The sequence below is a fragment of the Rousettus aegyptiacus genome, unplaced genomic scaffold (genome assembly GCF_014176215.1).
Source record: "Rousettus aegyptiacus isolate mRouAeg1 unplaced genomic scaffold, mRouAeg1.p scaffold_m13_p_6, whole genome shotgun sequence".
Classification (NCBI taxonomy): domain Eukaryota; kingdom Metazoa; phylum Chordata; class Mammalia; order Chiroptera; family Pteropodidae; genus Rousettus; species Rousettus aegyptiacus.
The window spans coordinates 55,180,247-55,204,355 of NW_023416309.1; the positions used below are offsets into that span (position 1 = coordinate 55,180,247).

General features: G+C 48.6%; 2 protein-coding genes across 2 annotated transcripts; both read left to right on the forward strand.

Moving 5' to 3' along the window:
- The first annotated feature begins 731 nt into the window (after window positions 1–731).
- Window positions 732–9,007, forward strand: HMX2 (H6 family homeobox 2). The gene is made up of 3 exons (XM_016155395.2): window positions 732–852; window positions 6,727–6,995; window positions 7,905–9,007. Exons 2-3 carry the CDS (start codon window positions 6,728–6,730, stop codon window positions 8,456–8,458), a joined length of 822 nt encoding a protein of 273 aa, XP_016010881.2. The 5' UTR covers window positions 732–852; window position 6,727; the 3' UTR covers window positions 8,459–9,007.
- A 3,541-nt stretch (window positions 9,008–12,548) lies between these two features.
- On the forward strand, window positions 12,549–22,925 carry BUB3 (BUB3 mitotic checkpoint protein). Its single transcript, XM_016155232.2, has 8 exons — window positions 12,549–12,674; window positions 13,126–13,320; window positions 13,860–13,929; window positions 15,620–15,771; window positions 18,241–18,399; window positions 19,732–19,909; window positions 20,183–20,399; window positions 22,594–22,925. Exons 2-8 carry the CDS (start codon window positions 13,126–13,128, stop codon window positions 22,601–22,603), a joined length of 981 nt encoding a protein of 326 aa, XP_016010718.1. The 5' UTR covers window positions 12,549–12,674; the 3' UTR covers window positions 22,604–22,925.
- Window positions 22,926–24,109: the final 1,184 nt, after the last annotated feature.

The following is a 24,109-nucleotide window of genomic DNA, read 5'->3' on the forward strand; positions in this document are numbered from 1 at the left end:
ACCCAGCCTCCTCTCCTCCTACCTAACTTCAGATCCTTCCCTATCAGCACCCCTAATTAATCTGCAAGTCAGCGCAAATAACTTTGGCTTCTCGGCCAAATCCTTCCTGTATCTCTCAGATATATATATACAAACGACACGTAGGATACACTCATGGCACACCACACACACACACACACACACACTAGTTAGACCTCCTAACAGACCGAGTATTCAGGGAATCCCAGTACACCCAGCCTCACACGTGTTTAGCATTACAGCCATCACTAACGCAGTCAGGTACACCTGTTCGAAGTGACTCTGGCAGCTGGAAAGAACCCTGCGGGAAGGATGGGGCAGGCAGCGAGGCAGCGCTCCTGCACCCGCCCCACGGAAGCCTAAAACCCTTCCGGCAGGGATGCCTCGTGCTCCCTCTTCACAAGCCACTTGGTTCAAACTAGTGGAGCCCGCCAACACCCCACCGTGCACCGCCGTACTCCCATGGGCCGGGGCCTGGCCTCACTAAGAGCCCGGGTCCCCACAGTCCCAGGCTCTGGCGCTCAGCTCCTGCGAGCGCCTCTGGGCACTGGGAGACCGCGGAGCCAGCGCGAGAGCTGTTTCTGTTGGCAACACAGATGTATTTCTTTTATTTGGTAGTAAATAGAGCGGGTGTGTGCACCTCAAACAGCAGCAAGATAGATATAAACTGCACCTCCCGCCACTGGGCGCTCACTCTTTGCCCGGAGGTCTCCTTGGTCAGCTCCCGACACACCAGAGCCGGAGGCCACGCGCGAGCCCAGAGCGCTCTCCTCTCCTCGCCCCCAGCGCGCGCGCTGGAGGGTAGAGCTGGGAGAAAGAGGAGGAGACGAGAAGGTCGGTGGGGTTTGCTTTCTCTTCCGCGGGCGCACGCTGGGCCACCTAGGGCCTGGGCGATGGAGGGGGGAGCCAGAACAATGGGGTCCCACAGGGCTGCGCAGCTTGGCGGGGCCTCGCGTTGCTACTTCCCCGGGCGGGGGGCCAAGCGTTCCTGCTTCAGCCGCTCCGTGCGCGCAGGGCACCTGAACTTTCCTCGAGAGGCCCTGAGCCTCCAAGACTCCATTTTGCCCCACCTCTCGCGGTTGTCCACGCCCCGCGGCCCAGCGACCTATCCTGAGGGCCGTTTCCCCTTAAGCGATCCAAACTTGGACTCCGTAGAGACGCTAGGAAAAGACCTTCATCACTTAGTCACCCCGACAGGGTCACGGTGCAAGAACCACGAGGCCCACAGAAAGCCCTGCCTGGGGTCCGAAGCGTAGCCCGGGGGACATCGCCCCACCGGGCGCGTACGCGCGGCCCCACCGAGGTGACCTGCGCGGCTCCTCCTTCCGGCGTCCCGCCCACTCTGCCGGCTACCCCGCCCTGCCTGCAGACCCTCCCCGGCTTTGGGGTGCGGAACGAGCGATAGGTGCTTACACATCTGGAAGTGTGCACGTCGGTGTGCGCATGTGCGCCCGTCTGGGCGTGCAGGGCAGGTGTTCACTCTTTGACCTACAAACGATTGTGGAGTGGGTGGGTGGCTGGAGAGACAAAAGGGCCGCGAAGGCAACTAGGCCGTCTGTACTTTGAAGCCCTTCCTGGTGCCTGCGACCCAGGTCTTGAGTTGGGACTTGGGCTGCACTTGTCCCCGGGTGCGCCTCTCCAGCAGAAGTACCCTGAAGGCTTATCAGGTGCGGAGCGGCGGCTTCTGGGAAATCGGGTCTCAGATGGCAGTGCAGCCCTACCCCCCACTAGGATCCGTTTATCCGCCTGGGATTTCTTCCCACCCTTCTGCCTCCAGGATCCCGGAGACCTTCGTTCGAGTGTCCCGGCAGTTTTCAGAGACGCGAGCAAGGATAGCTAGAGGCTGCGTGCCTCCGCGTAGAGTTCCCAGACGGTGCCCAGGTCCCTTCTTTGGTCGCCGCTGCAGGCGATGTGCCTCCGGGGTTAAACTGCCCCAACTTTGGGTAGTCGGGGTTCCCAAAGGATCCCTTCTGGTGCAGTGGACCGAGAGGACAATGAGCTGGGGGAGAGGTGTAGAGCCGGCGCGCGGGAGAGCTTCGAGAGCGCGTTGGGCCCATCACTTAGCCAGGAGCAGCGAGGTGGAGTCACCTGGCGTGCCTCGCCCCAGCGCTAACGTCTTAAAGGAATAGAAAGAATACCCTTCTCTTGCGCTTTTTCGCTGCCCTCGCCCCCTTGGTGATGGAGTGCACGCATCAGATTTTCATCAAAGTTCTATTAAGTGAAACATAGGTTGCAGGGCACCCTTTGATTGAAACAGTTTAAATTTTAATTGTGTTTTTAATTTGACATATAGTTGCAGAAAAGAATGACACTGCGTCGCCAAGGGGCGGTCGATTTTCTTAATTTCTCCCAGAGGAATTGATGAGTCTATCAGGCCACTAGATTGGAAACCCATTAAAGCTCTCTGGTTAGGCTGTTAATTGGAACTTGATGGATGTTGGGGGGGGGGCACGGACTGTCGGGACTCGGCTATGCTGATCCAATCTTCATGACTTTCTGTTTTCCAATAAATTACACAATTCATTTTCCAGCTGCAGATTACATAAATTGTACACCTCTGGGGCTCTCTTTTTCAAATAGGGATCCCTTTTCCCCAAAAGCCTATTGCAAGATGTCATTTGCACCAAAGAACGAACAGCAGAGGCTCTTGAATGAAAATCGAAACATAATCAACGTTTATACTTAGAAAATTTATTGAGATCATTTTCTCTGGTATTTCCTTATTTTAAAGTTTGGACGCGCCATATATCATAATCCACTGGCGTAAAGGGGGGGGTCAGACTGTGTTTAATATTTATCGAAGCTTGATTCCAAGATCAAACTTGTTTATGACTTCATCTGTCATTTCGGAGGGAGCCTTCTTCCACTATTACCGGGCTCAGCCAGCCTATTTCCCGACTGCCGCAGAGCAGAGAGGATCAATTTTTATTAGGCTCCTCGCAAGTTTGCTCTGGGCCGCTTTAATATTGAGCAGTGGCGTAATCTCCAGACCTAAACTTTAAGCGTCCTTTCCAGTCTCAGAAAGTTTACTATTCCTAGGAACCCCGTTATGCCTAATTCCTGTGGAAGGGGCAATCTTAAGGGTAGGGCTGTTAATGTGTAGGGAGGGGCGGGGCTCTCCCGAGACTGGGAGGGTGGGGCACAAGGTTGCGTGGAGCTGAAGGATTGCCACACTTAAGGGCAGAGAGTCTGGGTGTCTCTGAGTGGTGGTTCCAGGAGGGTGGGGGCGGGGGTTCCTGAGAGTGTGTTTTGCAGCCGCCTAGGGCCCAGGAATGAGTGTCTGAGCCTCTGCGATTTCGGTGACGTCTCTGGGACCCCCAAATGCCCCAAAGGAATGGCGGATACCTGGCCCCGTGGTGTGACTGCTGTTGGTGTAGGAGGGATGGTAGACCCCGCAGTTGACCAGCTGGCAGTAGAGGAGGAGTGAGGGGACAGTCCGTTGGGTTGCGGAGCCAGGAGCCTCCCCAGTCTCGTCAGAGCCTCCACCCTCACTTCCTTGGTCTAGTGCAGTGTGTGTGGCGCACACTAGTTGGAACTTGGTGGACATTTGCTGACTGTGTGTGAGTGCGTAAACGTTTATGCAAGTGCGTGCTGTCGCTTAAAGCATGAGCTTCTGAAGATGTGTGGGGTGTGGGGGTGGAGAGGCTGCGCAGGGCTGGGTTGTAGTGCACCTCTGTGTACAAGGGAAGGTCAATGCCAGTGGGAGTGGCTAGCTGGCAAAGTCAGAGGCCAGAGGGCTCTCTTTGAGTTTGAAGCTAGCCGGGGGTGGAGGATAAAGCCAGAGGAGGTTGTGGGGTCCTGAGGCTGCAGAGGCTGCTGTTTCCTAGTTTAGAGTCCTCAAACCAGGATGCACTGGTCACCCCCTGTCCCTTACCACTCCCAGGCCTGGGAGCTGTTTCTGCGAGGCCCATCCCAGAGGCCAGGCAGCCGCCTCGCAACGTCTCTGTCCTGGCAGAGGCCAATCCCTTGAGCCTTTGATCCCAAACACACATCCGCCCCCCCCACCTCCTGAGAGGGGGGCATTCCATTACCATCTTCTTTGAAGTCACACCCCAGGCTGAAAGCCTGCTTCACCCCACACCCCCTCCCAAGGGCCTGGTATGGGCAGTGGAACAACCTTGAGCTTCAACATTGCTTAGTTGTTTGGCATGATCACTTTTTTCTAAGCCCCAGTTTCCCCATCTGTACATTGGGGACAAAGACCTGCCACAGGTTTGCTGTGAGGAATAAAGTGAAGACTGGTGGGATGTTCCCCACCGTGTTCCAGGGTGCCAGCACCTACTATCTACGAACTCATAAGGGTTCAACCAATCTCCCCTTCCCAGCTCTCTCCTCCCCAATGACAGGTCACGTTGGCCAATTTCCTGCCGGGCGGCCTCGGCCTGTGCCCGAAGACAGGGCCCCGTCAGGGTGCTTGCGGTAGGCTGAGAGGCCTCAGGCCGGTGAGAATGGGTGTTTCTTTCCAGGAAACTCCCCTCAACCCCCCAACTGTGCGGGAGCATGCAGGAGGGCTGCGACGTGGCCCTGGAGCCTGCGCCTCGCCTCGCAGAGGAGGACGCACAAATTGTATTTCAGCGCCAGGTCCTTCCGGGTTAATGAGCTGACACCATGATTAAAGCTGACCATTTGTAATGTGTCTCGACCCGGCCGCTGAGCCCTGAAGAGGTTAATGCGGTGACGGAGGCCGGCACCTGCCCCTCGCCGGCCTCCCGGGCTGTGGCGCACAGCCCTTGGCCCCCCCCTCCTCGCGTGGCCCTGCCCCGGCTGCGCCCGCGACTCCTAATCAATTAGCCCATTAACGAGCCCTTCGAGGAGTTAAGTAGGGAGAGGTTCTGCCACGGGCAGGGCTGCAGTCGCTAAGTCACCGCGGCTAATGATATTATAAGCGCTCTACTGAATAACCCGGGCGGCGCGGGCGAGGAGCGAACTGCGCCGTCACGGCGCGGCGTCTGGACGTTTGTGGGGACGGATTCCAGAGTCTCCTCTCACTCTCGGCCGCATCTGGGGGCACCGTAGAGGCACGGCTTCCGGGATCTCTTGATCGATGGGTCCAAGGCTGCACACCCAGGGGGTGGGGTGGCCTGAGCGCCTCGGGGCCTTGCCTCACCTTCCTTTCCTTGAAGCTTGTGTAGACGGCTGTGCCCCTGAACCGTCTGGCCTGGCCTCCGCAGGTCTGATTCTAGATCCGGTTAAAGCTGACCTGGGAGTGAAACAGGTGAGAGCCAGGGCTCCGAGGGGGCCGTGAGGACAAGCGAGGGGACCAGGTTTATTGAGCACCTGTCACGTGCCAGGCTGAGAGCTGGACACCGACCTCACTCGGCTTCTGCGAGGTAGTGTGGATTCCCCCAATTCTAGGAATGAGGAAACCGAGGCTCAGACAATTTAACTACCCCGTTCAAGGTCACCCAGCCAAGATGCAAATTGACTTCGCTTAATTCTGAAACCTGCCCTCACCTCCTTCTCCTCCCCTTCCTGAGAGCAAAGTGCTTCTATTTCTGCAGCGACTTCGTGATCTCCAGTAGTTGCCAACAAACAAAACAGAACAAACCACAAGCATCACCTATGGAAACAGGAGGGCCGGTGGTGGGTCATTCAGCAAGTCTGCCGAGTATCTACTATGAGCTCCTAGTGGTTTTAGGCTTTTGGGCACTTTTCCAATTCTGCTTAAGGCGATCCTCAAAACAGGGGAAGCCAGGAGATTCGAAAGAGAAGTTCATTTCACGTATGGGGACAGTGAGGCTCTGATTGGCACTGGAATTGTCCAAGTTTACGCAGGGTGTAAATGGTGGTGCTGGGACTCAATCCAGGATTTCTTGAAACAAGTTCTAGGGCTCTTCTCCCCTCCCCACCTTCAACCAATGATCTTGATCATGCAGCCCCGTTTGGACTGTGACAGGGGTGGGGAGGAAGAGCAGAAGTTGTCTGTTCGCGGCCTGGCCTCGCAACTAAGCTCCCAAGAATAGCATCGGTTCCAAGGCGCATGCTCCTAAGCCCCCACTCCCCCGTGCGCGGCGCGTCCGTTTGGGGACTCCCAGACCTACTTGTTCGCGGGGACGAGAAGTGGGAGGCTGGGGGAGGGTCATGTAGAAGCCTGTGAGAACTCTTCCAAGGGTACGAGGACGCGTCACCCGAGGGTGGCGTCGGGCCACTCTAGCTCCAGCTCGGAGACCCGTGCGGGCCCTGCCCCTCGAGAGGGCTGGGGTCCGAGCCCCCACAAAGGCAGGAACCTGGGCAGGAATCTACGCTGCTTTCGGCCCTGGCTATCCCTGGGTAGTCAGCGCAGATACCTGCGGGGCCCTCGGCGCACTCCGGGGTGCACAGGCGCTTCTCGCCTTGCCTGAGCTTTTTGAAAATTTCCGGGCCGCTCGGCGGCGCTGCGATTGGCCGCGTCCCAGTAACCTCTATGCAAATGAGGCCGCGCCACCTCCGCGCCGCTGGAGACCCAGCGAGCTGGTGGTGGTCGAAGAAGGGGCATTCGCGCTGGGGCTGGGCGGGCGTGCCCAGAGCCCGGCGGGCAAGGACCCCCGCTCAGCCGTCCGGTGTCCGCATGTACCCTGTGCTAAGGGGACGTCTCGCCAGTTTCGTCGCCCCCTCCCCCTGACTCTCCTCCCCGCCTTCCCCCGCCCCCGCCTGCCTGCCTGCACCACCTTCCACCCAGATCGTCTCTAAAGGGAGTTCTTGGTTTCCTTCGATTTCTTATGAACCCAGGATGGGCAGCAAGGAAGATGCCGGCAAGGGGTGTCCGGCAGCCGGAGGCGTCTCCAGCTTCACCATTCAGTCTATCCTGGGCGGGGGCCCCTCGGAGGCGCCACGGGAACCCGCCGGCTGGCAGGCCAGGAAGCGCAGCCTGTCCGTGTCCTCGGAGGAGGAGGAGCCGGACGACGGCTGGAAGGCACCCGCCTGCTTCTGCCCAGACCCGCACGGCCCCAAGGAGCCCGGCCCCAAGTACCACCCCCCCATCCCCTTTCCTTGCCTGGGTAAGGATCGCACGGTCGGCCGCAAGCAAGCGCTAGGGGAGGGAAGCCGTGCCGGGGCTCTCGCGCGCGGGCCCCCCCCACCTCTTTTGGCCAGAGCCGCGGCCGCTCGGGTCCGGGTGAGACGCGCGCGGTGCTGCGTCCTCGGCCCGGCGGGCGCTCGGGAGGAGGCCGGGACGCGCGGTCTTGGGGAAAGTTGGGTTGGGGGAGAGAGTATCACAGCGGCCGGCACAGGGCGGGCCGCACATCCGGCTCTGCCCTCAATATCCCGCATGCACGGCTGACACTTTCCCAGCGCGAGGTCTGGAAGTCGGGTCTCAGCGGTCCGTAGGTCTCCGCCGCATCTCTCCTCTCTTCTCTCTTCTCTCTCTCTCTCTCTCTCTCTCTCTCTCTCTCTCTCTCTCTCTCTCTCTCTCTCTCTCTCTCCCCCTCCTCCTGCCCCTTCTCTGAATGATCGGCACTCCGAGTGATTGACAATGGTGCCTTTCAGGGATGGTTCCTCTTTACAACATCTGACGGAGGGGAGCCCCGCGTTAGCCCTTAGCATGATTTCCGAACAAACGGCCTGTGAAATGATGCCGCCCTATAAAGCTCGGAGAACTCTTCCAGCTCGGTTATTACAAGGCAAAATCACCTTTAAAAATGACGTTAATGTTCCCCCTCCGAACCTCCTCCCCCTTAGTGCACTTGTCCTTCCATGAAGCTGGGAGCACAGAGACCCCCGACTAGAAGCAGCTGGGTCTCTCTCTCCTGTTGCTTTTTAAAGGCCGGGGTGCTGGGCTTTGGGTTCCAGCGAGAGGGAGAAAGGAAAGGGTTGGGACCAAGGCCGCAGCCCTCTCCCAGCCAGAGGTGGGGGGGGGGTCTCTGAGGCTCCCCAGCTCCATGGCCTCCCTGTCTGTTCTCACTCCCCAGGTACCTCCAAGGGCGTCGGAGGCGCAGGGCCCGCGAGCTCGGAGCGCACGCCTTTCCTCTCTCCTTCGCACCCGGACTTTAAGGAAGAGAAAGAGAGGCTCCTGTCCGCGGGCTCGCCGTCGCCGAGGCCCGAGCGGCCGCGGGACGGCGGCGCGGAGCGGCAGGCGGGCGCCGCCAAGAAGAAGACGCGCACCGTCTTCTCGCGCAGCCAGGTGTACCAGCTGGAGTCCACCTTCGACATGAAGCGCTACCTGAGCAGCTCCGAGCGCGCCTGCCTCGCCTCCAGCCTGCAGCTCACCGAGACCCAGGTCAAGACTTGGTTCCAGAACCGCCGCAACAAGTGGAAGCGGCAGCTCTCGGCCGAGCTGGAGGCGGCCAACATGGCGCACGCGTCGGCGCAGACTCTGGTGGGAATGCCGCTGGTGTTCCGGGACAGCTCGCTGCTGCGCGTGCCCGTGCCGCGCTCGCTCGCCTTCCCGGCGCCGCTCTACTACCCCGGCAGCAACCTCTCGGCCTTACCGCTCTACAACCTCTACAACAAGCTCGACTACTGAGCGGCCCCGCCGGCCCCGCGCCGCGGGGCGCGCCGCCGGGGCTCCGCCAGCCTGGCGCGGGCCGCGCCCCTCCCCGGGCCCCGGAGCACGGCGGCGCGTCGCCAGAAATATTAAGAAATACACCGTGTGTATTCATTATCTCTTATTTATGGCCTCTGCCCTACTTTTTGTTTCGATTGTTTCGGGTACTTCTCGGCATTCCTCCGGCCAGATCTCCCGCTTTCCACCCCAAACCTTTGAAAACCACTTTGGAGGGGGTGTTCTCGGGTGGCGGTGGGAAAGGGAGATTTCTCCAGATCGACGTTAATTGGTAGGAACACAGTTCGAAAACCAACAACCAACCAAACAAACAAAAAACCGGGCACACTTCTCTCCCACATACACACCTGTATATATGTCCACGCGCACACCGCCGGCCGCACCAGCCCTTGGGGGCTTTGGACAAGTAACGCCTCTTTTGGTTCCCCACGTCCCGAGGATGGGTAAGGGCGAAAGGGGGAGATTTCAGATCTGTAAATATTTTTAAAGAGAAAAAGAAAATAAAACATTTTAAGCATCATTGCTAACTTTGGAGGCATTGTTTGCCCCGCGTGCTAACACGAGGAGGGTTTTCTCGGTTTTAGGTGGAGGGGCTCGTGGGTGTGCGTTTAGAAGAGGGCTTGCGGGGCCCCACGTGGAGGGTGGGGCGGAGGTCAGGGGTTAAAAGTTGGGACGCTGGCGACGTGGCTTCGGCACGTGGGCTGGAGCCGCTCTCCCTTCCGCTTCCCGGTGCCCAGTCTCGGAGCTGCCTGAGGCCCACCCCGGCCGAATCCAGCTCCCGAGCCCGCACGGAGAGGCACAAAGACAGGAAGGCAGGCCTCGCCGCCGAAGCGGATGCCTTCCTGGAGCGAGCATCTTCCTCAAACCGGGACCGCCTTGGGCTTAGCCGCAGCAGAGCGTCGTCGTCATGCGAAGTGGCTCAACCAGTGACATGAGTTCTCTCCAAGGGCGCAGGGCAGGTGAGGTGGCGTTGCCTGGATCAGGTAAAGAGCCCGCTTTGCTCGTCCCCCAGCCCGGCGCCACAGGCTTGCAGCCTCTCTCAGTTCCCGGGCGGGTGGCACCGTCCTGAATTCCGAATTCCGCGCAGCGCGGGAACTGGGCGCAGAAAGGCGACACTTTGGTTGAGGAGGGATCTGAGGCTGGAGACTAGGCAAAGAAAGCGCAAAAGGCAAAGGCGCCCCCCCCACACACACACTTGTTGTTGTTGCTGTTTATAGTTTGCTACGTGGCTAAATGGCCGGATCACGGGCAAGCACGTGGCCGCTTGCGCCGAATGGAACGGTGGTGCGCGGCCAGGGCGCTCACGGACTTCCGTGCTTTTGACACCTGCCGTTCGTGCCCGCGCTGGGAGGGCGCGGCACCGACAGAATAACCGCCCGAGTGTCATACAAATCCCAGCCCTGCGAAGTTAGACGGCAGCCACCTGTTCCTTGTAAACGTCAGAAAAGGAATCCTTAGTTTAGGGGAGGCCGAAGGTGCAGTGTCACGTGGGATGAGCCCCCCAGTCCTTCTGCCTGCGAGGGTCCCCCTCAGCCGTTGCAAAGGTGCCGGGAGCCCGCAGCGCAGGGGAACATGTGTGTGATAGACTTGTCATCGAAATTATCTGCATTTTATGAAAGTATACAGAATATCTGTAAACTGTTACTCGCAGAATTCTGGAGTAAAATTCCTGGCCTCTTGTCCATTTCGAGGTCATGTTTTTTTCCTACTCACAATAGATTTCATAAAAATCACAATTTATTTCAAGGTGACATCAGAAGGATGTTACCCAAGAACATGCTAAGTTAGTGCAGTTGCATTTATTTCAAATGAGTTCAATTCAATAAATATTTACTGGGCCCTAGTACTTGCTGAGGACTATGCTAAATGTTAAATATTCAGAGAGAAAACAAAAGTGCCTCTGGATCCATTTTCTTCTGATTTATTTGGAGCACGTATTTTATTTCAGTGAACTTTCTTTCCAGATGACCTACTTTTAATTCTTCATTTCCTCTAAAGTTTGCTATTTGAATATTTCATGAAGAAATAACCAAATTGCTTTCAAGGAACTACTTGTATAGGAATATTCCATCCATATCATTTTTGTCTGCATTTCAATCGATTGTTTTTCTTTTTTTCAAGAGATCATGGTTTTAAAAATATTGGATCACTATATCTTCCTTAGACTTCTCTTACAAGAAATGGTTTCCTTTACCCACTGCAGTCACTTAATGGCAAAATCTTGCCCTTCAAATTTTAAGAATGATCCTTTTTTAGTTTCTCATATAGTAGGTATTTCACTCTTTTTACTAATCCAGAAGTTAGCAATCAGAGGTGACTTAATGTAATTAGTTTCTAGGAATTCCTCTCTCTAAGTGTTAACACACACACGATTTTGCATTTGAATTTAAAATGTTGTTGTTCAAGACTCCATAGCGGCCAGATTTTCTATCTCAAGACTATCAATTCATTTGAATAATCAGCAAAACCATCAGCCTCCTTTCAGGTTCCAAACTAGATTTTAAAGATTGACGTTTTTTAAAACTCAAATCGAGTCGGGCTGCAACTGCATGCCCAGAGGGACCTGAATCATACACACACTGGATAATGAAATACACTTAGATTTTATTACAGGATAACTCATGCTCAGAATTTTGAAACACTAATAGAATTAAATAAACAACTGGGAGAGGGAGCCAAATAAAATTATTTGGAGATAAAGTTATTTTGCCAAAGTTAGAATGGAGGCAAGGCGCTGCATTTTAAAATTCTTAACCTAGCCATTACCTTGTTGAAAGAGATAGAGAACGAAGTATGAGGACTTGTGAGGCAGGAGGGCAAGGATCTGTTTTATTAGCAGTGATACCATCAATACAGTGGGGAGAAGGGTAGTCGGATGTTTATTTACTGTGTCAAGGTGTGCACCTGAGTTAGCATAGGTGAATGCATAAAGACCAATACTTTTTTCTCTATTAATGTACCTTAAAAGTTAAACACTTTAATCAACAATTTCCTTTCACTTCATACGAAGTCACATAATAAGATTTTTTTCACATAAGGCAGTGAAAAAGAGGTTATAGCATGGATTACGTTGAAAATTTTCAGTGAGTTTTTGATATTCAAGAGTAACTGAGTCACAGCATTGTAGTTACAAATTAAGTATTGCTTTTCTTTCATGGAGATCAAATTATTTCTTATTATGGAAGCAACCCTCTTGATTCTCCTATTTGTGGAGGATTCTAGAAGTAGAAAATGGAGCAAACAGCTGGAAACTTTAGGGAGTTGTTGGGGTGGGTGTGGGGTGGACAGGGAGAAGCTTGTAGCTGTCATTTAGGACCCTATTTAAACACGGAGTCCTCCAGAGCAAGGACTGGTCCAATTAATGCCTCTTCCCAATCTCTCGCCGGGCCTGGCATACAGTCGGTACTCAATAAATGTTTGTGGAAAGATGTAATGGAGAAAGAAAGCCTAGTATAAATAAGGATGAGTTCCTATGAGATCAATAGATTTTGAGACAGTGGGAAATGACACCCTGGTTCCTAAGTGGAAGTTACAGGAAATGAGAAAAAAATTAGGTCAAAATAATGCAATTTATTAGAGTAAATATTTCCTTCACCACGCCAATTTTTGGTTTACTTCATGGGAGTATGTACGTCCAGTGAAAGGGAGAAAAATTTAGCTCTATGGAAGTATTGACCAAAGTGGGGTTCTCGTGTCTCTAAGATTAACTCCGACTGCGAAGGCGCCACGGTTCGAACTAGAAAGAACATGTTTCCCACCTACTTTGCAGGGTACAGGCAGGGCGTCGACCTCAGGGAGACTACATCTCCCAGCGTAACGCACACGTGCCCGAGAGGGCGCGAGCGCAGCTTTGGCGCGATGCTCCTCGGGAGTTGTAGTTTTCACTCGTCCAGCGCTAGCCGGGTGCCTCAGCCCTTTGGTAAGGCGAGACCACGTGATCGGAAAAGCTGCTATTTGCCTTTGAGCCGGAAGAAGATGACTGGGTTGACCGACGCCCGGCTTCTGGGCGAACCAATCGGCTGCCTAGAGTGAGGCGTTGGCGTTTGAAATCAGCCAATGGCAGGCATCGGCTGGGGCTTCTGCGCCTCCTTCGCCCAGCCCGCGAGTGCTCGGAGGGAAGCTAGGCGGCGGCGAGTTCGGCGAGCAGCGGCCAACTTGATTCCGAGGCTAGCTCAAGGTAGCGTGGGGAGACGGCGGGGCGCAGAAGGGACCCTCCAGGGGCTCCCCGGGGCCGGCGTTGGCGGAACCCGTTTCGCCTCCACCTCTTTTCTTTTAGCATCCGGGGCCGGCGGGGAGGGGCCGAGGCGCGGGACCCCGCGGCGGGGAGGGATGCGGTGGGAGCGGCGGCGGGCTGGAGTGAGGGGCGCGGAGGCGCGGCCCGGGTGGGTTGGGGCATTTCAGAGGCAGTGGGGGATGGGGAGCAGGAGACCGAGTCCCGACCGTGCGGGAGCGGGCGAGTCCAGCCTGCGGCGGGCGCGCAGGCTCTGCGCAGGCGCAGAGACCCGGTCACCGACGTTTTCTAGGGCCTTCCCCTGTGGGCGCCCCCTCACCGCCCAGCTGTCCGTCAGTCCAGCCCCCGCCCAGGGACCTTGGGAGGGGGTGTCTTTGACTGGGCGCTTGTTTCGTAGATGACGGGTTCTAATGAGTTCAAGCTGAACCAGCCACCTGAGGACGGCATCTCCTCCGTGAAGTTCAGCCCCAACACCTCCCAGTTCTTGTTGGTCTCCTCCTGGGACACGTCGGTGCGCCTCTACGATGTGCCGGCCAACTCCATGCGGCTCAAGTACCAGCACACTGGCGCGGTCCTGGATTGCGCCTTCTACGTGGGTGTTCTCCGTTCCCGCTTCTTTTTTTACGATGATAGCCCATGTTCACAGCAACCCTTTCCAGGCTGGGCAGAGACTTGAGAGTTATTTGGATAGCTCGTTAAATTTTCCCTAACACGTGCCTTGAACCTGGTTCTGGGTTTTCGCTTTTGGGGACAGGCAAACGTTAGAATCTCGGCTTCCTCTTAAGAATGGAATCGAATGGCAGAACTCTGCAAACTTTTGACATATGACAGTTGTTTTTTTGAAATTTGCAACAAGACAGTAAAAATTTGTCTTGTTGAAAGGAAGGGGTATTTACTAGTAGATAGGCATGCCTGTTTACTCTCAGCCAGTTGGGTGAACCGGTTGTCCCTAAACTCCGACAGTTCTTATGACCACTTATTTGCTTTTGTGCTGATTTGTTTGTTTACAGTGAATAGTTGAGCCCAGTGTACATAATCCTGTGCATAAACTAAACAGTTGGCTCTAGAAACAGGAATTTTGAGACACTCTAAATGTCTGTAAGGTTTAAGTGACTCGAAACTGTTTTGTAGGATCCAACGCATGCCTGGAGTGGGGGATTAGATCATCAATTGAAAATGCATGATTTGAACACTGATCAAGGTAATATGGCCATTTTTCACCAGTTTATTATTTTCTCTGTTTACTACAGTATAAATGTTTAGGAAGAGTAGTTTCTGAATTGCTTAATTCTTAAATTGCTTAGATATAGACCAAAATGGCTTGTATTTAGGATTTCTTTTTTGTTTAAATGATAATTACTGATCACAAAATAGTGTGCATGTATTTTTTAAGGAAAGTGAATTCTGATCTCCATCTCAAGTGCGTATGTGAAGGGCACTTAAGTCTTTGATCTTTACTTTAGCCTTAGAAGTGGACTGGACCTCAAGTTGGTCTTTTTATTAGGGTTTCCAGGACAGGGCTGATATTTCACAGTTCTCTTTGCAGAAGCCAGTACAGAATAGATTGAAGAAAGATAGATTTTAAAAAATGTAATATTACATAATAGCTAGTCTTGTCCAGGTATTATATTAATCCTGTTGTATCATTATTTAGATTAGTATATGTTTAAGTTGCATTTATTAAATGAATAACAAGATGATGCATCTTTTAATAATTTCTTAGAAGTCCAGATACACAGTGACCTACCCTAATTTTTATGGTGACTTTGGCGCAGAACAGATTGTAATGAAACCTGAATGCACAGAACTCTCTAGTGGAGCTTTTTCTTTTTGGTATATGCATATATTAGACATCTACGAACTTGAAGTGGATGGTCTAGATGAGTATGAGTTGGGCAATGGGTGGATGGATAGAGGATAAACACATTTTGTCAACGCAATCAGAAGAGACTTTTGCTTAAAATTCACTTTGTCATGTCACTTGTAGATGTTTGGCTTCGTTTGCTAGCTGCTTATTCTATGTAATTAGTTAGTTTGCAAGTTTGGGGCCTCTATTTTCAAAAACTTAGGAGGGAAAAAAACACTGAAAAGTAAACCTGAAGTTATTTTTTATACTAGAGACTGTAATAAAGGGAAATAGCTGTTTGTTCTCTTAAGGTCATTTCCAAAAATCATGAGGTATTTTTCTTTCTTATTTAAGTGATATATTTTTAAGCAGGTAGTTTTCCTGTTTGAGAATTAAGACCACGTATTGTTCTTTGTTGTATTCCTATTATTTGGCATAGATTCTGGCACATAGATGTTTAGTAGATGTTAAATGAATGAATGAGATAGTGAAGAGTTGAAATTGTATTTGAAATTTGGCCCACCATTAAATCAAGTGATTAACCTTAAGGCTCCTGCCTTCTTCATCTTCAGATCTCAGGCAGCCTGTTACCATCTAAGTTTCTCATAAGCATTGGCTAAATGTAATCAGTCTTATCCAGACCAGAGTTATGCCCTCATTTGTCCGTTCAGCAGGTATTTCTTGAGCATCTACCATGTATCAGAAACCTGCACTAGGTACAGCAGAACTATAGAGTTAAATAAGGTTCCTGATTTAAAGGAATCTGGAATCGAGTGAGGAAAATAACATTTTAATGTAGTCTGAAATTCACGTCAGCCTTTGTTTTGATATGACAGTGAATCAGATTGTGCACTGTAAGGTAAACAGAGAAGAATGGATGATTCTGTACTTAGGGAGAAATTTTTCCATATTTGTGTATTTCCATATAGTTGGATGAAGTGGATTTATTATAGTTGAACAAATGTTTCCTTCTGTCGTTCACTTGAGGAATCTTCGTTTAGTAGATGTAAAACTAGGAGGGTTTTTTTTTTTTTTTTCCCTATAGAAAATCTGGTCGGAACCCACGATGCCCCTATCAGATGTGTTGAATACTGTCCGGAAGTGAATGTGATGGTTACTGGGAGTTGGGATCAGACAGTAAAATTGTGGGATCCCAGAACTCCTTGTAATGCTGGGACCTTCTCTCAGCCTGAAAAGGTAGGCTCTTCATGTTCCTAACAGGAATTACGGTCCTTGGGGTGATGAATGTAGTATGGAATGTAGAGGTTAAGACTTCATGAATCTATTTTACAAACCAAAATACATAGAAACATTTTGATACAAAGGGAACTTAATAATTTTGGTATTTCGTTAAACTTTTTCTGTCAGTTGTCATGTTTGTACTGAATAACGCTAGCTTAAATAATGAATTTCCATGTATTATTAATGCTTTGAATCCCAGGACTGAGAAGCAACTCAGTGCATTTTCAGAGAAGTCATTTAGCAAAGACTGTTCGATTGCTTCAAATTGGGTTTGACGTGCCCAAACCAGAAAGTGGAATGGAGTATCACTCATTTTCACTTACGACCTGAGGTTTCATTTGAGTTTACTGTTAAGAGGGTGAAATGGGTTATTTCAAGTTTAGTGAGAAAGGTGGCCTGTATTCCTGGCTTTTACCATTTATTTATTTTTGATACTGACAGGTGTAGTGTGAAGGCTCTAGTGAATGAAGCTTCTTAAAATTGAATCTTTGTATATTATTCTAACCTTTTGATCTGTACAGTGGAAGGGTATTTGAGCATTCTTGCTGTATCCTCATCAGACTTTATCAGGTGGTAGTTAATTTTAAAGATTGATTGTTTTAGCAGTTTAAAGATATCCTTCACTTGAGTCTGTTTCCTCTGTAAATATACTATTCAGTTCATGTTAGCCATCATTATATACTACAGTGCATCCAAAGAGTCATTATTTTTGTCACATCACGGTCAAGTCTACTTCTGGCAAGACCTTTGTTCAGAATAAAATAATTGCATTGTTTCTAGTTTTGATTTATGGTTGTGTGTAACATGTTAAGAGCTGTGATAAATTGCTGACAGAATATCATATAATGGACAGCCACACTGAATCAAGCTGCTTATTGGTTCAGCGAGGTTCATTATGTCACTTTTTTTAATACTTCCTTTGATAAATGTATACACCTAGTCAGCGGCATGACAGTGGTTTCACTTGATTTACGATCAGCAGGGCTAGAAAGCGCTATTAGAAGCTTGTGTGTCACCTGTATAAAGATTTAAGATAAAATTTCTAATCTGCTTGTACTATTGTAAATCGATTTTCTTCTGGTTTTGTGTTTGGTTTTTCATGTGTCTTAGGTTAATTTCCATTTTTCTATAAATATTTTGTTTTCGGAATAGAAGATAGTGAATCTTATACTTCTCATTTAAATTGCCTATATAACTGTTTTGACTCAATTCAAAAAATTTTTTTGAATTTATTTTTTCTTGGTCAAATAGTTGTTGAATTTTAAGGCCAGATTGTGGAGATTATGGGGTGTTACGTTGTTAAACCTATCTTGATTTTTTTGGCTGGCGGTATGCAGGTAACATGAGCGATCACTAACCATGTGGTTTAATTATCAGAATGTTAAAGAGATGTCTTGCTCTGTGACGGGGCCTCTTCATTTTTTATAATGAGTCTTCAGGTTTTAAAATGTTAAATGAGAGTTTATTAATTGAAAGTAATAATCAACAACAATTATGTATCAGAAGTCTAGATTAAAAAAAGACAATATAATCAGGAAAATACAATTTGCCAACATGTTCACAAGGTTGCTATCTTTATCTGGTCCTTCAATAACATATTTGAAAATAACCGCTTTAAACGCTCATGTACAGGATATTCTATGATTTATTATAAAAGGATTTTTGTGGGTGTTGTTTTGATATTGAAGAGGGGGCATGAGGGAAAAATAGATATGTTTGCAGGAAAAAAATGCCTTTAAAGTTTTCCATAAAGATGAACTCTGTCTTACAGAGTGTGTAGTAGGACATCAGCCGAAGTATAAGAAGTGGCTTTGTCATGGGCCAGACCACTGTTCCTGTCTTTTAATTTTGAGTTTATGTGCCACCAAACGCAGCTAAGTAGCTAATTGATGGCCTCCTCACTTTTCCTGGAAAGGCCTATTTATTGAGTGTGACACGTGGGGAAGCCAGGATTGTTAGAGTTACAGCCTGAGCCCTCGTTCTAAAAGGTGGTCGTAGAAAATAACTCTGAAAGTGATTGTTTTATGAAAAGCTCAGAAGCCCCTTGAAAGGTGTCTCAAATTGTTTTATGGCTTTATTGTCTCCTTTTTGAGTATTTTTTATACTTTTGTCATTAAATGAAACAAGAAGGCTGGAAAAATTAATTTTAGTGATGAAGAGAAATAAGTCTTTAAAAGTGTTTTTACGGAATTAGATTGTACATTATATGGTACTTGGTTAAGTATTAAGAATATTTCAGGTTTATTATTTTATGCAAATTACTTGGCTTATGTAACTAGTACTTGAAATTATTTGGTACCCGTGTTTGGGAACCTGATCAGCTAATTTTTTTTTTATGGTTTAACGATGAGTGAACTTGATTTTGGTGCCCAGTGCCTTTTTCAGGCAAGTAGATGACTTTGAAGATTTGGTCTTTCTTGAAAGGTGTATACCCTCTCTGTGTCTGGGGACCGGCTGATCGTGGGCACCGCGGGCCGCAGGGTGCTGGTGTGGGACCTGCGGAACATGGGCTACGTGCAGCAGCGCCGGGAGTCCAGCCTGAAGTACCAGACGCGCTGCATACGGGCGTTTCCAAACAAGCAGGTACTGACCTGTCTTCCTCCCCCGCTTTTGGAATTTGAAAATAATATGATCTTATATAATAACGATATGGTCACTACCTTTGAAATCTCCCCCCACCTCCCCTCGTTTTTTTGAGTAGCGGCATAGAATTTGCTGCTAGGTATGTTTTTAGCATCCTCGTGTTAAAAGGTAGTCTGTTAACCCAGTTTTAGAGAAGGCCTTGATGTTCGGAGAGGCTAACTAGTCTGGCAGTGGTTTGACCAGAGGTCTTCCTTCTGATTCCTCGTTGATGCTCGCCCAAAACGCTTGACAGGTAAACAGTAATCAAGGAGAGTTTCGTATGTATTTCCATTTATACACATTTCATATTTGAATCTGGAAATTTAGGGCCGTGGAATTTGCTATTCTCTTTTTTTTCCCCTTTGCAATCCCAGTACGGATGGTGTTTGTTAGCCAGTCTAACAGCAGAGCTTGGGTGTTTTTTTTTTTTTTTTTTTTTTTTAAAGAATATCACTGAGGTTAGAGAGGCGGTGCCCCTCATAGAATGATTAACTCCCGATGTCCAGGGAGGGTCACCCTCTGTCGTCATTGCTAAACGAGCTTACCCTATTTGTCAGTGAGCCCCTTCTCCCCGCACATCCTTCAGGTTTAAAGGGGAGCTGGTGCTGCGGTCAGCTGCTAGCTGAGTGGTGCAGGAGGGGAAGTCGTTAAGGATAACGGATCCTCGGAATCTTACGTCTGTCCGTTAGTTACTGCGGAGCTCGAAGCATTATGTCAGCTGCTCTCTTGGTCCTTGTGTTAAGAGGCTAGTGCCTCGGATGGTGATCACATTTTTTTTCAGGGTATTGTAAATTTCCATTGCAGATAAAGAATTGAAGTTAGCTGAAACTTTGGTGATTTAAATATATGATTAAAATATGCTTGCATTTTAAAGTATTTTTGTGTCTAAAATTTCCTGTCAATGTACCTATAGTTTATAATGAAATTTTAACTAAAAGTAAGGTTTTACTGATTTTTTTTCTTTTTTGGCTTTATAAGTTTTTCAGGAAAACTTTCATACCTTGGAAAAATGAGAAGAAATAAAATACAGATTTCATATTTTATCTCATTTATTTTCTTTCTTTGACTTAAAAAAAGCGTAACTTTTTTTACAAAATAAGTATTAGTGTTTTTAAACTTTGGAATGGTCATAACTGTTAGCATAGCTTAAGCACTCTGTTAGAACCTGGCCATGCTTGCTTTTCCTTACTGAAATAATGTTTTTCCTTTAGTATGCGTCGAATTTGGGAATTAGTGGCTTGTTTTTGGAAGCCGGGTTCACCGTTTTTGGCCTTCTCCACTCCCTCTTGGCAGGGTTATGTATTGAGCTCCATTGAAGGCCGAGTGGCGGTTGAGTACCTGGACCCAAGCCCCGAGGTGCAGAAGAAGAAGTATGCCTTCAAGTGTCACAGACTGAAAGAAAATAACATTGAGCAGATTTACCCAGTCAATGCCATTTCCTTTCACAACATCCACAATACATTTGCCACAGGTAAAGAATGGCGTGCTGACCTGCATCTAGTCGTTAAGATAGTGTACTTTTGCTGTTGCACACACTAGACAGTTACACTTAGCAGAGTTGTTTTTTTGTTTTTGTTTTTTTTTTTAATATAGTGCTTTCTTTTTATGATATTTTGGGGGGAAAAGTCTGGTTCAGTACTTCTTGGGGAAAATATAACTTCTGTGATCTTAAAAATTAACCGTTAGTTAATGGCTATTTCCGTATCTTTAAGAGCCATTTTTTAACTCTTGAAATTACTTGCAGGTGGTTCTGATGGATTTGTCAATATTTGGGATCCATTTAACAAGAAGCGGTTGTGCCAGTTCCATCGGTACCCTACGAGCATCGCGTCGCTTGCCTTCAGTAATGACGGGACTACGCTCGCCATAGCATCATCATATATGTATGAAATGGATGACACGGAGCATCCTGAAGATGGTATCTTCATTCGCCAAGTGACAGATGCAGAAACAAAACCCAAGTGAGTCTGCTTCACCTGTGTTTGAGCCTTTTCTTGCATTCAACCCAGCATTTATTAATTTTTCTAAATTCATGAATAGCGTTGTTGATGCCTGCTCGATATTGCAGCTGACTGTAGGGTTGGAGTTGATTTTATCTTGTTCTCCCAAGCTTTCAATATCCGCAGGTTGATAGACGTCTGATGGATGAAATTGTGCCCAGTTGTTTTGTAGAGAAGAATGTCAAACTCTCATTCTTTGTGAATAGGCACTATTATTTGACTCTCTGGAGTTATTACTAGCTCATTGCTTCAAAATTAAGTTGAGGAATTCAAGAATAATTTATTTAAGCAAATTCTGTTTAAGATATTTAAGAATTTGAACTGCCAAAAATCTTTCCTCTCCACAGAGGTTGTTTCTTTAATACTTACACAGAGTGAGTGACCTTCAGGTCTTACTGGAAACTCAGAGTAATATGACCTTGCCTGGAGTAGCAAATTTCCTTCGCTTTGAAATTTTCGTAGATATTCTTGGCTCTTGGTTGTAACCGTTGACAGAGATCGGAACCATTTACATTTTTAGGTACCAACAGGGCAGAGCTCTTTCCCTCATTACCTGTACCAGGCTTCGGTGAAAACTGATACTTAGGCACTTGTTAAACCAAAAAAAAAAATACCTGCCCCAGGTGTCCTTTCCTTTCCTTGTCCCTTCTCTTTAGGCCCTGGCAGGAAGTCCTCAATATAATACTTAGAGAACAACAGTGCTTTCAGGATTCCTGTGTTCTGAATTAAAATGGTATAGCACCCTTGCTAAATTGGTCCCTGACAGGGCCAGAGTGTTAAATATCATGTGTACTTTTATAGGTTTGACTTTAGAAAAGACTCAGCATGGGAAGCCTGGTGGATAAAGGGCCGTATTTGCATTTACTCTCTCACTTTTGTGTCTCTTGTCCTGGCCGGCCATTTTGATCCCGTGCTGTTCTTTTTTCTTTTGAACTTGTAGGTCACCATGTACTTGACAAGATTTCATTTGCTTAAGTGCCATGTCGATGATAATAAAACAATTCATACTCCTCAATTGTGGATTTATTATTATTAACAAAGAAACCAGGGAAAATGTTAATTTTAATATAAGAACCAGAAAATAATGGAAAAGAGGTTTTTGTTGATTTTTAAGTGAACACTTTCATAAGTGCACGAGATGGTTTGATGGTTTGCTGCATTAAAGATATTCGGGCAAACAAAATTAGAGGGCAGTGACTGCACTTTTGAGAATCAGTTTTGACCTTGATGATTTTGATTTCCACTGTGGAAATAAATGTAAATAAATATAGGTAATAAAAATCTCTGCATTCTTTCTGGACCTTAAATGGTAGAGCAAAAGGCTCTTGAACCATTTGTTTCTTTTGCTGGTTATAGCTGCTCATTATAAAGCTGCTTCAGACTGCCTCACGAGGAGGTTAATCTACAATTAAACAATATTTCCTCTTGGCCGCCCATTATTTTCTGAAGCAGATGGTTCATCATTTCCTGGGCTGTTAAACAAAGCAAGGTTAAGGTTAGACTCTTGGGAATCAGCTAGTTTTCAATCTTATTAGGGTGCAGAAGGAAAACTAATAAGAAAACCTCCTAACATCATTTTGTGACTGTAAACAATTATTTATTAGCAAACAATTGATCCCAGAAGGGCAAATTGTTTGAGTCAGTAATGAGCTGAGAAAAGACAGAGCATATCTGTGTATTTGGAAAAATAATTGTAACGTAATTGCAGTACATTTAGACAGGCATCTATTTGGACCTGTTTCTATCTCTAAATGAATTTTTGGAAACATTAATGAGGTTTACATATTTCTCTGACATTTATATAGTTCTCATGTTCGTTTCAGTTGCCCAGCCGCTGGTGATTATGGTTAAAAAGAAAAAAAATTATAGTAAGAATGAGATTCATTTCAGCGTAATGCCCTGAGGCAGAACACGAACCTAGCTTGGCCTCTGCTAGGTGGTTCCAAACAGGATTTTCGTTGTCAAACTTTGCGTTTTACTTATTATGCGAATGTGTGTTTTTGAATGCAATGTGGACCTTTACTGAAAATTATTATCTCCATGGCATATTTCAAAAAATTCTTTTGATACAGAGAAAGGGCCTCTTTTAATTATTTCACTGACGACTTGGTTTAAGTCGGAACCCGTCTTTTGAAACGTGTTTTCTTCGTTGCAGGTCCACCTAATTGCCACGTGACAGCGGTTTCCCTGCGGACAGCCTTCCCCTCCTGCGAGTCCGCGCCTGTCCCTCAGGGGGACGCGTTAGTTGTCGCGGACACGTTCTTTGTATGTGGATTTCTCTGTTTTCTGTGTGACACACACGTTGGCTGCTCCCTTTCGTGCTGACCGCGTGTGGGCGAGGCGTCGCGGCGGCCTCTGCGGGCGTCGGGCGACCCGCGCCTCCCCGGCAAGCCCGCCTGCTGTTCTGAGCAGCCTGAGCCCTTTCTGTAAAATAATCTAAACTGTTATTTCCATGCTGTCTTTAATAAATCAGATTCGGAACCCGTAGGTGCTGGATGTGCTTCGTGCAGGAGGCGTGTGTGGGGCAGAGTCCTCTCTGGCGGGCACCTGGTGGGCACCTGGCGGGCTGGCTTGCTGTCGTCTGTTCCGCCGTGTGGTGCGCCCCGCCCCTGGGGGAGTGCTCTGTTGGCCTCGGGCCATTTCCCTTGGCACTCCTGCTGGGTCAGCAGGGTCCTTGAGCCAGCCGTGCGGCCTTACAGGGTGGGCACCGCCTGCGGGCGCCCTGTGGCTGAGCGTCTGCGGGCGGTGCCAGTGCGGCGGACCTCGTGCCCACGGAGCCACGAGTCAGGGCCCGCTGTGCTGATCCATCACGTGCTCAATCAGCGAAGCCCTTGGGATGCTGAATGACGGAACAGCCAGACTAACGAGATACTGGCTTTTTGTGTGATTTTGTGCTCTTTAAAGTCATAGCCACTTGGTTGTGGACAGAGCATACATTTAAAATGTTTAGCTGAAAGAGAATTAATAGAGCATCAGAAAAGGTGACGGAATTAAAGCAGTGTTGGGGACCCGTTTTTGAGGTGCGTGGAAGAGCTTTTTCTGTAGTTCCGTCCACAAGTCCTTGTGTCGTGAAACCAAACGTCTCGCCCTGCGTGTGTTGCCCGCCCCCCTGCGGGCTGCTTATCCAGCTCTCCCTCACAGCTCGTCTGGTGATGGTCGTGGCCACCCATCCTCACAGACCTAGCTATGATGTCTTAGCATTTTTGCTGGTTTTCTGAAGCCAGATTTTCTTCTCTTTCTAAGTGTCCCTTCTGTTTATCTTTTCTTTCTACTGCTACTGCCCCTCTGTCCATCTGGGGGTGTGCAGCAGCCTCCGGTCTCTGCCCTAAATTCTCTGTTTCTGGAGCAGTGACTTTGAAAGCTTTTAGCTGCGACCCAGGTCTGAAACCCATTTGAACTACTGCCCAGACACAGCTCAATACAGTATGTGTAACAGGAAAGTTTTATAATACATTATTTGTTGTTTGTACATGTGGCGTCATTGTTTGTTTGTTTTTTTAAGAGGTGACGGCTATGGTCTGAACTGATTTTATAACAGATGCCACCTCTAGTTTGAGCAAACTGCTTTATACCACACAAGACTAAAAACTCTTGCCCTTTTTATCATGCCATGTTTGGGACCCTCCAGGGTCCCCATAGCTCACAGCGGCCCTTCAGTCGCTTCGTAAGGA

Excerpts from the sequence above, each read along its gene's own strand:
- HMX2 (XM_016155395.2), top strand. The coding sequence starts at position 6,728 with ATGGGCAGCAAGGAAGATGCCGGCAAGGGGTGTCCGGCAGCCGGAGGC. Across the intron at positions 6,996-7,904 it reads CATCCCCTTTCCTTGCCTGG|GTACCTCCAAGGGCGTCGGA; the intron begins GTAAGGATCGCA and ends CTCACTCCCCAG.
- BUB3 (XM_016155232.2), top strand. The coding sequence starts at position 13,126 with ATGACGGGTTCTAATGAGTTCAAGCTGAACCAGCCACCTGAGGACGGC. Across the intron at positions 15,772-18,240 it reads CCTTCTCTCAGCCTGAAAAG|GTGTATACCCTCTCTGTGTC; the intron begins GTAGGCTCTTCA and ends CTTTCTTGAAAG. Across the intron at positions 19,910-20,182 it reads CCACAATACATTTGCCACAG|GTGGTTCTGATGGATTTGTC; the intron begins GTAAAGAATGGC and ends AATTACTTGCAG.